This window comes from Mustela lutreola, chromosome 6 (assembly GCF_030435805.1).
Source record: "Mustela lutreola isolate mMusLut2 chromosome 6, mMusLut2.pri, whole genome shotgun sequence".
Lineage (NCBI taxonomy): Eukaryota > Metazoa > Chordata > Mammalia > Carnivora > Mustelidae > Mustela > Mustela lutreola.
Window position 1 is genome coordinate 148,804,201 of NC_081295.1, and position 14,950 is coordinate 148,819,150.

The 14,950-nt window shown below is 43.8% G+C and overlaps 1 protein-coding gene across 5 annotated transcripts in view; it reads right to left on the reverse strand.

Annotated features, from left to right (window-relative positions):
- Nucleotides 1-14,950, reverse strand: part of KIF13A (kinesin family member 13A) — a 205,414-nt gene that overhangs the window by 74,876 nt on the left and 115,588 nt on the right. For all 5 annotated transcript variants that reach the window (XM_059179425.1, XM_059179428.1, XM_059179424.1 and 2 more), the window contains exons 5-8: nt 5,768-5,860; nt 4,748-4,928; nt 1,830-1,917; nt 268-402 (exon numbers count right to left, since the gene is read on the reverse strand). In XM_059179425.1, the coding sequence (XP_059035408.1) occupies nt 268-402; nt 1,830-1,917; nt 4,748-4,928; nt 5,768-5,860 (497 nt within the window). The remainder of the gene's footprint in view (nt 1-267; nt 403-1,829; nt 1,918-4,747; nt 4,929-5,767; nt 5,861-14,950) is intronic.

Consider the following 14,950-nt stretch of genomic DNA (forward strand, 5'->3'; position numbering starts at 1 on the left):
GGGGAATTTCAGGATGAAAGGCTACATATTAAAAGCTGTATGGTGACATCACTGCTGTTCATGGAGTTTACACAAGAAACGCAATTTTTTTTTTTTAAGTTATATATAAAGGAAGACCTCATAAGTGGAACAATTTAAGTAGCTTATGTAGTAAGCAGCAAAGCCAGCATGAAATTCCCAGCCACCGAATCCAACCACGAAGCCCTCCAGCCCTGCGGGACGTGTGCGTTCCTTTCCTGCCCCTGGAGGCTGTCCCCGGGCTCTTACCCCAGACTGCAGGTCATAAAGTGTCTGTGTGATTATGATGTTGAACACAGCATGGGAGCGGCTGCTTTCCTCATTCATGTTGGTCGCAGCGACCGTCCGAGACTTATTTCCCTCAGACATCAATGACTCAATATCCTAGAGGCGAGGAGAAGGAACCCATTAGAAGCGCAAACACAGGAACACAGTCCTGCCCACCAGTACACGGAGTAATGACCTCCCAGGGTGCGCTCGGCACTGCCCTTCCATAAGGACCGCCTCCCCGACTGTCTTCCACAGGGCAAGGGCTGAGCCTCCACCTCTCACCACCTTCTAGAATAGGAAATGTTCCCCCAATTCTGGCCACCCCGCAATTGTCCCCTTTCTCGGTTTAGCACCTCTTTTTACCCTTTGCAACTTCCTAGGGGGTGAAAGAGCTAATGTTCATGGAGCACTCCAGACACTCAGTCACACTGGTGACTTTATGTGACTAACTCTCCTGTGCTTAATGACTCTGCAGAGCCACAGACGGCTTGTTGACGTGCCCCCTAGGCCGACATCGTGACCCTCCAGCGACAGGGAAGGCTTATTCATCTTCGAGCGCCTGGAACCCATGGGCTCTTACACAATGTTAGACGTGTGAACTTTGTAAAACAAATATTCCCCTAATGTTAGCCACAGAAAATGGACGTTCACGGAGCTCAAGTAACTTTACCCACATCTAGCGAGATACAGGGCAGGGGTGGCTCTTACTAGTACGTGACAGGGTGAGAGAGCAGGGAGCTGACCGCACTGAGCTGTGAACCACACCCCCGATTCAGCACCTTGACCCCGAGAACTTTCCCTTCATTTCAGAATCTGGGTGCTTTTCCAGTGATGGCTGCATTCTGTTTCTCATCTGAGCGACACTAAAAAAGTCTTCATCTACATGGCTGGGGAGAGTTAGCTCACAGATTAACTTTCATCAGTCTGAGGGGATGGTGGGACGGCCACAAGCCAGGGACAGCACGACCAGGTAGAGGATGCCTTGGCACACTCTTGGGTGGGGATTCTCCAGCAACAGAGACCGGGCTGTTTTAGGGGTTTCCGAAACAGTGATGGCAGAAGGCAGGCTAAAACATCACGTCGGGATGTAAGAGGGTGTACAAATCAAGGAGCTGGAGAAGGAGACGGGTCAGTCAGTGGGGAGGGGAGCGATTCAGGAAAACAGAACCAGAAGACTGAAGGGTGATGGAAATGAGCACAGGAGACCCTGTCAGCGGAAAGGGAATGAATGAATTGCCCAGCACTGCTTGTGTGTGTCCAGGTTGCTGTAAAAGGACACCACTAACAACCTTGGAGAGCAGAGTTTCAACAAGGTGGCATGAAAGGAAATATTTGCAATTCACACTGCAGAGCCTCTCTGGCCACACTGTCGTGCCTTTACAACAAAGCAGGTCGAAGCCCTTTCTTTCTGTGTGGGGCATGCTGCTACTGGGTTTCTGAGACCGTGCATGGTACCAATATGCTAGAAAGCACTCGCATGAAAATACGCTCAACATTACCTACATGTTTCGATTTATTGCCAGTTTTTAATTGACACTTACCTCAAAACTAGTGACAGCCAGCTGGGATAAACCATCTACGTATGGTCCCAAAACTTTATGCTCTCGAACTTTAAGAGACTGTCTATTCCTTTGGGAGGAAGGAAAAAGGAATGAATGAATCAGACCAAACTGAAAAGCTTTTCTTTCTTTTTAGGTACTCAGAAAGTAGGGTTGCAATTTTTTTTAATGATCAAAAAGTATTCTAAAAGCTACTTTATTTGGATTAGGAGAACAGCATTCCTTATGAGGAATGTCTTTTATACTCTGATTTCTATTTAAAGTAACTTACTATTTAAAAAATTCTCTCTCTACTCCCAAACTAAACAGCCAGCACACAGAATTCGCGTGTAGGCTCACTAGGCTTGCTTTAGTTGAAGAACTTCAGTTTTTACATTGGAGGATAAAAAGAAAGAAAGAAAGAAAGAAAGGAAGAAAGAAAGAAAGAAAGAAGCAGAATTGAATTTAACCTTAAGACGATTTCATATATAAGCACACTCCCAGTTTCAGCAAATCATGTCTTAAAGTTTTGATCAAGCAGTGGACAATATTAAAGTGTTTTAACTTGCTTTTTTAAGGCTGAAATGATTTATGCTGCTTCTATGCTGACAATTTCATACAGAAAGTGAGCAGAACAGTTGTCTGCAGTTACTGCTATTTTGGCTCTGCGAATGAAGACTTTAAGACTTTTTTGAATTTCTGAATGACAGACCTGGTTTAAAGCTTATCAATAGATAACTGAGACTAAAAGCAAATCTATATCTATTATGAGCATATTACATGTGTCACCTTTTCCACTGCATTGGCTGTTAATGCCTTTCTTTTTTTTTTTTTTTTAAAGATTTTTATTTATTTATTTGATAGAAAGAGATCACAAGTAGGCAGAGAGGCAGGCAGAGAGAGAGGGGGAAGCAGGCTCTGCAGAGCAGAGAGCCCGATGTGGGGCTCGATCCCAGGACCCTGAGATCATGACCTGAGCTGAAGGCAGAGGCTTAAACCACTGAGCCACCCAGGCGCCCCTGTTAATGCCTTTCAAATCAAGTAGCAATGTCTGGCGTCACTCGAGGGTGGACAAAGGGAACTCGGAATCACCGAGTTCTTCCCAAAGTTGTGGCACTGCTCCTAAGAACTTTTCAGTTATCCCACTTAAATCTCATAGAAACCTACAAAGGAGGTTTTCCTGCCTTTATGGATGAAGAATTCAATATGACACTGAGCAATTCGTGGACTCTAAACGGGGCCAGATCAAGTGCCCATCTTCAAGAGAGCGAGTGGGGTGCACCCGGGTCTGAGACTCTACTCACTCGGCAGGCACGACCAGAGACTCCTGCATGCTATTCTGGAGCCAGAGAAAGTGAACCCAGCACACTGTCAGGTGCTTGTGATGCTATCTAACACAGGGCATTCCTGTACGCTGTGGGGGGTGGGGGGGGCGCCATGAACTGGTACGAGTCCTTTGGAAGACAGTTTGGCAGGACCTCCTAAAGCCAAAGACTCAGTACCTTGTTGCCCACAGATCCACCCCAGATGTACTCCCTAGGAACTCCTACTTTTGCACATGCAGAGAACTGTGCAAGAATGCTCAGGGCAGCACTGTAGCCGTAGAAAGCGGAAACTGCGCAAGTGACAGAAGGCGAGATAGATGAGGGTAAAATCATACAACAAAGCACCAAACACCAGTAAAAATGAATGCATTGTTACTTCATACATCAGGATGAATGAATCATCAAGAGGAAAACAGCAAGTCCACAAAGGACTTATATACTATGATGTCCCTTACACAAAATTTAGAACTGTGCAAAATTCTGCGTAAGCTCTAAGGAGGATGAAGATAATGAGAAACATAAAAGTCATCATTGTGATTACCTTGGGGAGGGGTAGGGAATGGAATGGAATCCAAGAGAATCAGACAGGGTTTCAAAAATATTGGACATGTTCCATTTATTAAGCCAAATGGTAAGTAGGACCATTTTATTATTCTTTGTATCTTACATGTATTATAAATATTCTTTCATAGGCAAATAGTTAATAACTTTAAAGTCAATGTAAGCATTTCCCCCTGATTGGTTCATTTCCTTGTCTCCGACAATTCTGATCTTATGATGATACCCTTGACTTATACAGGCGCTAAAGGTGTTTAAAAATAATTCAGGATGCTGAACTGTATTTTGAGAACGACCTCAACACACACATCCCTCCACAGACTTGAAACACAGGATCACAGTGCACCAAAGTACTAACAATGGTTACTTCTGAGTACTGGGATTATTGGTCATTTTTATTTCTTCTTACACGACGCCTATCCTGTAAATTCTCTGTATTTATTATTTGGAAATCAGCAAAAAAATTTTTCAATTAAAAAATAAGTAAATAGCCTTCTCCTTCTATGAATCAAACTCATCTGGTTTTTATCACCTAGTTTTTAAAAAACACCCATGCCTGGGATTCCCCTTGGGTCCACTGAATCATGATTTCTACGGGTGGGGCTCAGGCCAGCGTATCCCTCAAAAGTCCCCAACGTGATTCAAGTGCACAGCCCAGGAAGAGGATGCTTTTCCAGGCTTGATTGTTTCAACCCTTCTAGTACTCACCTCTGATTTACAGCTGCTGCCTTCCAATATGAATCGGAGGACAATTGTGTCCTTCTTAACTCGATTTTTATGAACAAGCCATGGTACCAAAAATAACACCGACAGTAAAAACATCTTTTTAAATGGCATATCTAGGCAACTTTATTCATGAATATAGGATAAACTACATGTCTTGGGTATACCAGCAGGCTCTGAGAAGCAGAGGACTTCTCAGTGAATGAACTGAAACCACGGCAGTAACCGAATAAATATATTCACTTGCAGTTTTCATGTAAGGATTATTTACAATTATTACTCCCATGACAAGCTTAATTTCAACCACTAACTTACCCTTTGGGGTCTAAAAGATCCCGAACTTTCTCATTATAAATTTCCATATAGGACACTTCGACTTTAAAGGTCTGTGACTCATTTTGCTCTAGAGAGATCCTTTTAAATAAAGCACAGCAGAGCCTTGGAATGAGGCCCAGCTGCTCAGCACTGCCCATCATGGAGAAGGATTTTCCCGAACCTGCAAAGGCCAAGCAGAAAGAAAGGAGGACAACAGAGCGAGTGAAACGTAAGGCTTCCACACGACGTGGTCTCTACACTTATCCGCCAGGGTCACAGAGCAGAAGCGGCAGACTCAGCCCTCAAGCCCATGCCCCCGGGCAGCCCTGCTGGCCGTTCTTTCTGTGACGTTCATGGCCTCCAGCTTGATGGAGGGATGCCTACTAATAGAACCACTGTGAACACAGACTCGTGTGAATGCTAACTATACATTGTCGAGGAACATGGACAGTACTTAACCTCCCAAATATTTAATGTTTGTGGAAATGCTTTGATACGCATTCTATTGTCTGAGTCTCGTTAGCTGTCCTGTGATGGGACAACAGGCAGTACTGGTGGGACTTATTCTAACTTTCTCGCTGAAGCTGTGGTTAAGAGCTGAGCCCCCAGGGAGCTTCTGCTCTGCACGTTCCTAGCACGTGCCCCACAGCCCCGTTTTGATAACGCAGGCACGCCTGTGCCCAGGGTCGGTCCGCTGCACAGGAGGATACCAAGAGCTGTTCTATGGCTTTTTACTATAACCTTTAATACTGGGAAACCGGTAATTATTTTTCTAGTTCAAATACAGGTTAAAACTATAATTTAGGAAAATGACACTTAATAGTCTGAAACTAGCTTTGCTCAATTACTCAATTATCAAAATCGTTGAACCTTCAAAAAGAGGGTTACTTTTGATCATCTAATTCAGTGAAACCCACAAGGTCAGAAGCATGTTTCTGTCACTTCCCAGTGTTTTTTATTTCTAGACTTTAAGAAATGCACACTTAATGTCATTGACTGTAAACAAAAGCAGCCACTTACCTGTCTGTCCATATGCAAAAATACAAGCATTATACCCTTGAAAGGCTTTTTCAAGAATTCCTTCCCCAAGGCACTTGAAAACCACTTCTTGACCTAAAAACCAAACAAAAAATAAAGAACTACCAAAGAAAAGATTTTTCTCGACATACTTGGATTAATAACTGAGTCCCAGTTAGTAACGATATTCTTTCAATCCAAAGATGTTAGAAGTGTACTGCGTGCCTACTATGTGTAGGGCTACATGTTCAGAGCTCAGTTCCCGGATCAGGTCACGATTCCACCCATCCTCTCCCTCTTAGACACTTTCCTAGGCATTCAAGTTTCCTTTCCATCATCAGGGGGCCACAGAGAAGTTGTTTAAATTCTGTTTAGTTCTTCTCATGAGCTGGTATTAAAATATCATTAAGTGTAAACGGTCTTATCTCCCCATCTGCATTCTGAGCTTGCAACACACAGGAACGTTGCCGGACACGTCTTGGGTACATGTAAGCACCTAGCACAATGTGCAGTGAATGCCAAGGGTTGGGAAACCGTTCGCCGCTGGCGGAGGTGATGTGTGTGGAGCACAGACACCTCCCCGCTGTGTTCCCAGGCTGGGTTCGAGGACAAGTTCTCCTCCGTGAGCCTGTCTACAGCGTACTGCAGTTCTGGAATGATGTACCATACAGTCCATAGCATCAGGCTGAAGAGGAAAGCTGTGAAAATCTTTTTTTTTTTTTCTTTTTAAGGTAGGCTCCACATCCAACGCAGGGCCCGAACCCACCACCCTGAGATCAAGACCTGAGCTGAGATCAGGAGTCGGACATCCAACATACAGAGCCACCCAGGCACCCCAGGTGTGAAAATCTTTTTATTTTTATTTTTTTTTAAAAGATTTTATTTTATTTGACAGAGAGAGATCACAAGTAGGCAGAGAGGCAGAGAGAGAGAGGAGGAAGCAGGCTCCCTGCTGAGCATAGAGCCCGATGCGGGACTCGATCCCAGGACCCTGAGATCATGACCTGAGCCGAAGGCAGCGGCTTAACCCACTGAGCCACCCAGGCGCCCCGTGAAAATCTTTTTAAACAGTTAAGGTAGCATTTACTACCCTTTGAAATTCCTGACTTTCTCACACTCACTCCCCATCATTAAGGTAATTAAAATGATATTCTCCTTCCTCTGTGCTCTCATAGTCCCGAACCTTCACAATTCCAGCATTTGCCAAAACTACTGGTTTTGGTTCCTCTTCCCTCCCTGGAATGAGAACCCCCGATTAATGTCAGAGACTATGATCTGTTTATCTCTGTAATCCCAGGCCTAGCACAAGATGCTTGATAAATGTTGGGGAAAAAAAAAAAAAAACCCAAATCGACTGAACTCTTTTTTTAAAAATCTTACATGACAATTCCATTTACATTTGGAAATAACGCAACACAACGTTAAGCTCTCGGGTGCACTGTTTCCTTTGTGCGAAGCAGGATCTGATTTTAGCAGCCCCTTGTTACATGGGGACATGTGGCTGCACAACGGGACCCTTAAAAATGTGTAAATATGAAACAAGCAATATTTTCAACCGTTAGGCCAGCAAAATGTAACATTTTGGCAACAATATCACTGGACTGAGGAAAGACAGGTATTTTTGTAATCTGCTGGGAGAATAAATAATACGGTCACTTGAAAACCCGACAGTGCGTAGAAGCGAGCGCCCCTGCCTCCACTGGGAGCCATGATGAGGCACCCAAACCCCCAGACACTTCCACAATGGTCACCTCCACAGGATGCCCCGGCAGCATTACTCGGACTTGCTAAGCTGGAATCGCCTTAAATGCCCACTGGTAAGGGAGGAGAGAAGGAAAACGTGGACTACTTTGTTGCCAGAATATTACAAACCACGTTAAAAAAAATCCCGACACATTTGTGTGTGTAGACAAGGCTGGAATTCGAAAATGCTCCTGAGTTTAACAAAAATCATGTTCCAATACACATACACATAGCGTATTTGGAATAGACTGGGTCAAACGGTGTGAGAGAAAGACCCATCGGTGAGCACTGAAGTTAAGAAAAATGAACTGGCTGAAACAATAACAGATTCACATAACCTTATTGCTCTAATTCTGACTTTTAACATCTAGCACAGAGCCTGGCACCTAAGAGGTGTTCAAAACACGCTGGCATAATATGTGAATTTTTTAAAAGGGTGTAACCACTCTAACCACTCTGAGACGCACAGGGCTGTTGTGAAGACTGGCTGAAGAGACATGTGCACGCACACACATACACTCCGGGAAGAACAGGGAAGAATAGAGAATGTCAAAATTATTGCCCACCACATCAATACTTTGTTCTCGTCCATTCTCTCAAAGGGTCTTCCCTATTCCATGTGTACTCCCCCAAGGCCCATGCCGAAAGGCAGGCCTTAAATCTGGAGCAGAGCCCGCAGCATAGACTTTAGGGAGTTAAACCCAGCCCGTGCTCAGGTTTCTGAGAGCCGACCGTGGTCCTTGGCCAGACCCAAGTGCCACCCGCAGGCTCTGAAGACACAAGCAGACCAACGGAGCCTTCTTGTTGCATCTTCCGCCCTGGCTAACCAGCCCCTCAGGAAGCGGGGGGAAGGGGGGGGGGACAAGACGTGTTACAACTCCACCAGGTCAAACATCCTGCCCGTAATTCATGATTTCAACTCATAGTTAGTCACTTGAAAAAAAGCAAGCACTTGAGTTGATTGGAGGACTCAAGTGCGGGGAGCACTGTGGTCAGAGCTCGACCACGGCCCCACAAGGGCCTGTGGCCACTTAGGAATCTCTCCCTTCCTCTGTTGGGTGGTGAGATGCAGTACATCTAGCTTTGGCTCCTGAGGCTGAGTAGGATGAAAGTATGGAGAATTATTATTTTTTTTTAAAGATTCATTTGAGAGAGAGAGAAAGTGGGTGAGGGAAGGGGCTGAGGGAGAGAATCTCGAAGCAGACTCCCTGCGAAGCATGGCGCCCAGTGCAAGGCTTGATCTCTCCACCCTGCGATCACGACGTGAGCCAAAACCAAGAGTCAGATGCTCAATCGACTGAGCCACCTAGACACTCCTCCAACTCTTTTAAAGGAAAATCACAATGTTTCTTCTTCCCTGGTACAAAATTTTTTAAACTAAAGACCATTAAATCCAAGATCAAGAAAACTAAGAAATGGGTGCTACAGAGATAGACAGGTTTATGACACTGTCAAGTGAAAAAAACCACATATCCAGGATAGGATACATATATACTAAAATTGCACAAAAAATAAACCAAGTGATTCAAGAATTCTCCAGGATATAAAAATATAAGAATAAACTGGTTTTGCCTATGTCTAAATTATTACAAATACTAAAGATGATGTGAATTAACCTTTTTTTTGTGTGTGAGATTTTATTATTTGAGAGTGAGCAAGAGAGTGCAAGCAGGGGTGGGGTACAGAGGGGCAGAGGAAGAGGGAGAAGCAGACTCCCCTCTCAGCAGAGAGCCCGACACGGGGCTTGATCCCAGGACCCTGAGACCATGACCTGAGCCGAAGGCAGACACTTTTTTTTTTTTAAGATTTTATTTATTATTTGACACACAGAGAGAGATCACAGGTAGGCAGAGAGGCAGATGGAGAGAGGGGGAAACAGGCTCCCCACTGAGCAGAGAACCCAATATGGGGCTCGATCCCAGGACCCTGAGATCATAACCTGAAACCGAAGGCAGACACCCAACCCACTGAGCCACCCAGGCGCCCACCAAACGCAGATGCTTAACGACTGAGCCACCCAGGCACTCTGATAAATTAACCTTTTGAACCTGTATACTTTTATTATTTATGCAACTAAGAAGAAGAGAATTAATTTTTATCCACTGCCCCACTAGCAATGCACTTTACATATTCTGGATCACTGAATCCTTACAGTCCCCGCGGCCAGTAGGATCTGTAAGGAGGCTGCGGTTCCAATGGGGAGTCATTTGCCCAAGATCACACCCATAGCAAATGGCAGGCCCTGGGTCTGTCTGTCCTGACCCCTGACCGCTAAAGGAGACGCTCACCCATCACCGGTGACGCACACTGCAGGACCCCAGGAATCGGTCATTCCCCCTCTAGTCTCCATGGTTTGGTTCAGGTTATATTTATTTATTTGTTTTTACAAACTCTAGATCTTATCACAATTCACTATTTTTCTCTAGCACTGGAGTGTGAGTTTCCTTTTCTTAAAAGATTTTATTTATGCATTCTTTTGTGGGGTTGGGAGACAGAATCTCAAGCAGACTTCCCACTCAGCATGGAGCCCGATGTGAAGCTCGATCTCACAACCCTGGATCATGACCTGAGCCGAAATCGAGTTGGAGGCTTAACTGACTGAGCTCCCAAGCGTCCTGTGAGCTTTAAAAATAGGTGTTGCATCTTAGCAGAGTCCTTGGCAAACAGCAGGCACTTTCATGCCCTGAGTTACTCCTATGCTGACATAGCTGTCCTCAGACTAAAGCGTACTGAATTGGGGGCCCCTTTTCTCATTAGCGAGGACTAAGGCATCAAAATATTGTTTGCTGAACTTAAATATTTGGGGCACCTGGCTGACTCAGTTGGTAAAGCATGCAACTCTTGATCTTGGGGTTCTGAGTTCAAATTCAATCGGTGTGGAGATCACTTAGAAATAAAAATCTTAAGGGGCACCTGGGTGGCTCTGGATTAAGCCTCTGCCTTCGGCTCAGGTCATGATCTCAGGGTCCTGGGATCGAGCCCCGCATCGAGCTCTCTGCTTGGCAGGGAGCCTGCTTCCCCCTCTCTCTCTGCCTGCCTCTCTGCCTACTTGTGATCTCTCTCTCTCTCTCTCTGTCAAATAAATAAATAAAATCTTTAAAAAGAAAAAAAATCCTTAAAAAAAAGACTTAATTGCATTAAAGTTTATACTTTAATCAAAGTATGACTGTGTTTGAGATTCTAATGAGCCCCTAAAGACTACAGTACCCTTGGTTAGATCAGGCACTGGGGACAGATGTGAATAGACATGTTAATATAATATGTATCTACCAACTGAACAATTTTGATAAAAATGACAGATTACACTTTTCCTGGCACCCATGGTAATCTCCTGGACATTAAATCAAGATATATGTCACAGTAAAAACCCGAACTAGTCTGTCTGATTTCCATTATGCATATGCTTAGGCTTTTCAAAAATCAAGTTCTCTTAGTTACAGTTATGCTTGACAGAATATTCTCCAGATTTTTCATATTTAATAAAGCTTTAGTTATAAGCAGGAAAGGAAAATATTCTTGGAAATACAAAATAGAATATGAAAGAGTAACAATTATACTGTGTTTCCGGAAATATTTCGTCTCCTTTCCATCCTTAAACAACTATCTCAAAGCACAATTTATAAAAGGATGAACACAAAGATCTATTGTTACATTCATGTATCTTTACAGCTCTGAGCAAGACCGGATTCTAGAGAGACTGCGATACATTTTGTCACTATGGCTTCATGTCTCAAGGGAAATTTACTCTCTTTTAAGACAAGAAATAATGAACACTTTGCCACCTCTACAAAGTTATATCAACATTAATTTTTTTTTTTTTTTTTACAGCTGCTTAGCCTTCCATTGTATGCTTAACTGATGCAATCAGCCCTTTATGGGCATGCAGATAATTTCCTTTTTCTTTTTTCTGCAATATTTATCTTTACATATTTACCTCCGAGCACTTTTCTCTTCTCTTTACCAGGCAAAGCTCCAAAAACTCAAATTACTGTGTCCCCCACCAAAGCCCCCTCCACAACACGGTTATTATCATTCTTGGTTTTGTCTGAACCACAATTTTCCTTTCCTTTGTTGATTTTCTACTTTGTATTTATTCTTTAGCAAATGGATTATTTGGATTCTGTTTCTTTTTACAAATCGACTGGTTTAGTCATTGATTTTTTTTAAATTAAAAATGCTCATCATACATACATCTATGTGTTTATTTACTTACTGAAGGAAGCTTTACACCCAATGTGGGGCTTGAACTCATAATCCTGAGATTAAGAGTCACAAGCTCTTCCAACTGAGCTGGCCCAGTGCCCCCAAAATGCTCATTGTATGTTAAGGACATTAACCTTTGGTCTATTATACATTGTAAATATTGTTTCCCGGTCTGGTCTTGTGCTGGTTTTTGTCATGCAAAAGCTTTTTTTTTTTTTTTTTAAAGATTTTATTTATTTATCAGAGAGAGAGACGGGGAGAGAGCGAGCACAGGCAGACAGAATGGCAGGCAGAGGCAGAGGGAGAAGCAGGCTCCCCGCTGAGCAAGGAGCCCGATGTGGGACTCGATCCCAGGACGCTGGGATCATGACCTGAGCCGAAGGCAGCTGCTTAACCAACTGAGCCACCCAGGCGTCCCATGCAAAAGCTTTTGGTTATCCATATTCAAATCTTTCATCTTTTCCTTTGTGGTTTTTCCCTACAGTGTATGTTTACGCATCCAAAATCCTTTTGTATTATTATTACCCCAAGTTATATAGGGATTCACCTGTATTTTCTTCTAGATCTGCTGTTTTTATTTTTTACAGTTTTATTTTCAAATGTGAACTCTGCTCCTTACAGCTGTGTGACCTTGAGCAAGTTCTGGGTTTCTTCATCAGTAAATGGGGAGTAACAGTTGCTACCTTACTGGGTCGTGGGTTATGATCTACGAAGGCAAACTAGATAAAGCACTTACCACAGTGCCTGGTTAGTATATGTCTAGAATATATTTTAGTTAATATCCATTATCAATATCATCCCTCAAATCTTTAATCAACTATAATTAATTCTGGCATAGAGAAGGAGGTAAACATCTACTTATTTTTCCTTCAAGTAGGACAATTCTGTGAGGTAATCCAATTTCAAACATAAAAGAAAAGACGCCTATTCTTAGGAAAAATTTTTAAAGAAATCACTTACTGTTATTTCTCTAGATACTTTAGTTCCCATTTCCAAAATTCTACTGACCAATATAACGGTGGATACTCTCATAGAGGAAAGAGAGAGCCAATATATGGTGGTGGGGTGTTACGTTTTGTATGTATTGGTGTGTGTGTGTGTACGTGTGTGTGTTGTGGCATATGCATGTGTGTGGTGGGGTACATGTATGTCTGTGTGTGTGTGTATGTGTGTTATGTTGGGGCTTGTGAGGAGAGGAAGCCAGAACAGTATTATTTAGGACATGATATGCCAACCTATATGTCCAGTGGAGGGAAAATATTTACTTTTTTTCATAACATTACCTCGGAAGGGCACAGGGGTAAAAACCAACATAATAAATCCTATCAATAAAACTGTGACTAGAAACACTCTGTAGATGTCTCCTGATTTTTCTATCTGGTTCCTTTTGAGCTATAGGACTCATTGGCTGGGGTTATACTGAATCAGTGCTTCGGTCTGGTGACTTTCAAGGGCATCACGGGGATGGTAGGAAACAACTGTAAAAAGGCCAGACTATCAACCAAAGCCCCAAAACGCTGCCTGTGGACTCATACAGCTTCCTGTCCTCCTCAGCATAACCGTCTCTCCCTGAAACACAAACCACACTTCACTCTGTGATAGAGAGAAGACATTAAATATCAAAGACCCTTATATGGTCTGTAAAGGAGAGACAGAAGGTTTCCTGCTTTGTTCATTTCTATTTTTTAAACACGGAGGCCCCCTTTCCCAGCCTAAGGGGAAAAAACCAACTTGCCAACTGCTTTTTGAAGCTCACTGTGCAAAAGAATGGGGCTGTTTGTATTGGATGATGGGAATCAGGAGCCCCATGAAAGATGCAGTATTTTCACCTACACGTTTCCTGCCATACCTCACCCTCAAACAGAATGAACTCTGTCTAGAGGAATATGCACCAGCCCCTAAGGGAAAGTTCAGAAGTCGTGTGGGAAGCAGGAGAATCTGTGAATATTTGCTTCTATCCCAGACAAACCAAGCAAAGCCTCAGCACTGTCAAACCCAAAGGCTTGTGGCTTTTCAACAGGTGGTCCTTCCACACATGGCAGCCCCATGTGTCTGGTGCAGGGACTCCACAGGGCAAACCTGACCTCACTAACCATGACCAAGAAGATGCCAATTTCCCCTGTGGGGTTTATGCTTAAAACCTATAACTATATGGATAGGTCTAAACACACAGGCACATCCAAAGCAATCTGGAACACAGTATCATGACTGCGGAGAGGACCCCTGTATGGAATTTCTGCAAGTCAGGAAGTTAAACACCTGACCCACCCACCCCTGAGTCACATATATAATGCAGATCCGAGTTTCCCCGCTCGGGCATCATCTGTCCCTACTGGGGATCGCAGCAATGGATTCAAAGCTGTTATATGTGTGCGGTGGGAACTGGGTAACCAAGGTGATGCTCTTTGTGGGGCCCGACAGCAAAGCACAGAAGACCAAGCAGGGATGGAAGAGAAAACGCACGTACCGTTCATGTGCTCACACCTGACTACTGAAGAGGTACAGGCTCAGTTACAGGGGGCTGTGTGCTAAGAAATGGGAGAACAAAATGGGGGGCATAACCCTTATCTCGTTTACAATCTGCATTAAACAAGGCAGTCGCCTATAGATCACGGCTGAATAAAACAGCAAGCATGGCACTAGAGGACCAGATAGGACATATGCATGGAATATTTCTCATTTTTCTCTTTTTTTTTTTTTTAAAGATTTTATTTATTTATTTGACAGAGAGAGATCACAAGCAGGCAGAGAGGCAGTCAGAGAGAGAGAGAGAGAAGAGGAAGCAGGCTCCCTGCTGAGCAGAGAGCCCGATGCGGGTCTCGATCCCAGGACCCTGGGATCATGACCTGAGCTGAAGGCCGAGGCTTTAACCCACTGAGCCACTCAGGCGCCCCCCTATTTCTCATTTTTCTAAAGCAGGAACATGGAAAAGCGTTCAAGAGTTCAGCTTGATCAGTACATTTTACCAGTGTATGCAGTCTCCCGTTTTCCTTCTTTCCTGTCTTTTCTCTTTGGAGTTAGAGTGGAAAAATAAATAAATAAATAAAGTCTGAACTCAGTATTTGTGATGTGGGACTCCCGGGTCTGCTTGTTAGGAAGGACATTTTTTTCCACCTCTCAGCGGGGCTGACAGCCACAGTGATTTTGATGAGTCTGGGCTTGGCAGGTGGCCCAGGTCCAAGGCAGAGCACCCGAACAGCGCAAGAGCAGACAGGCTCTCCGCACAGACGTGCGGTGGGG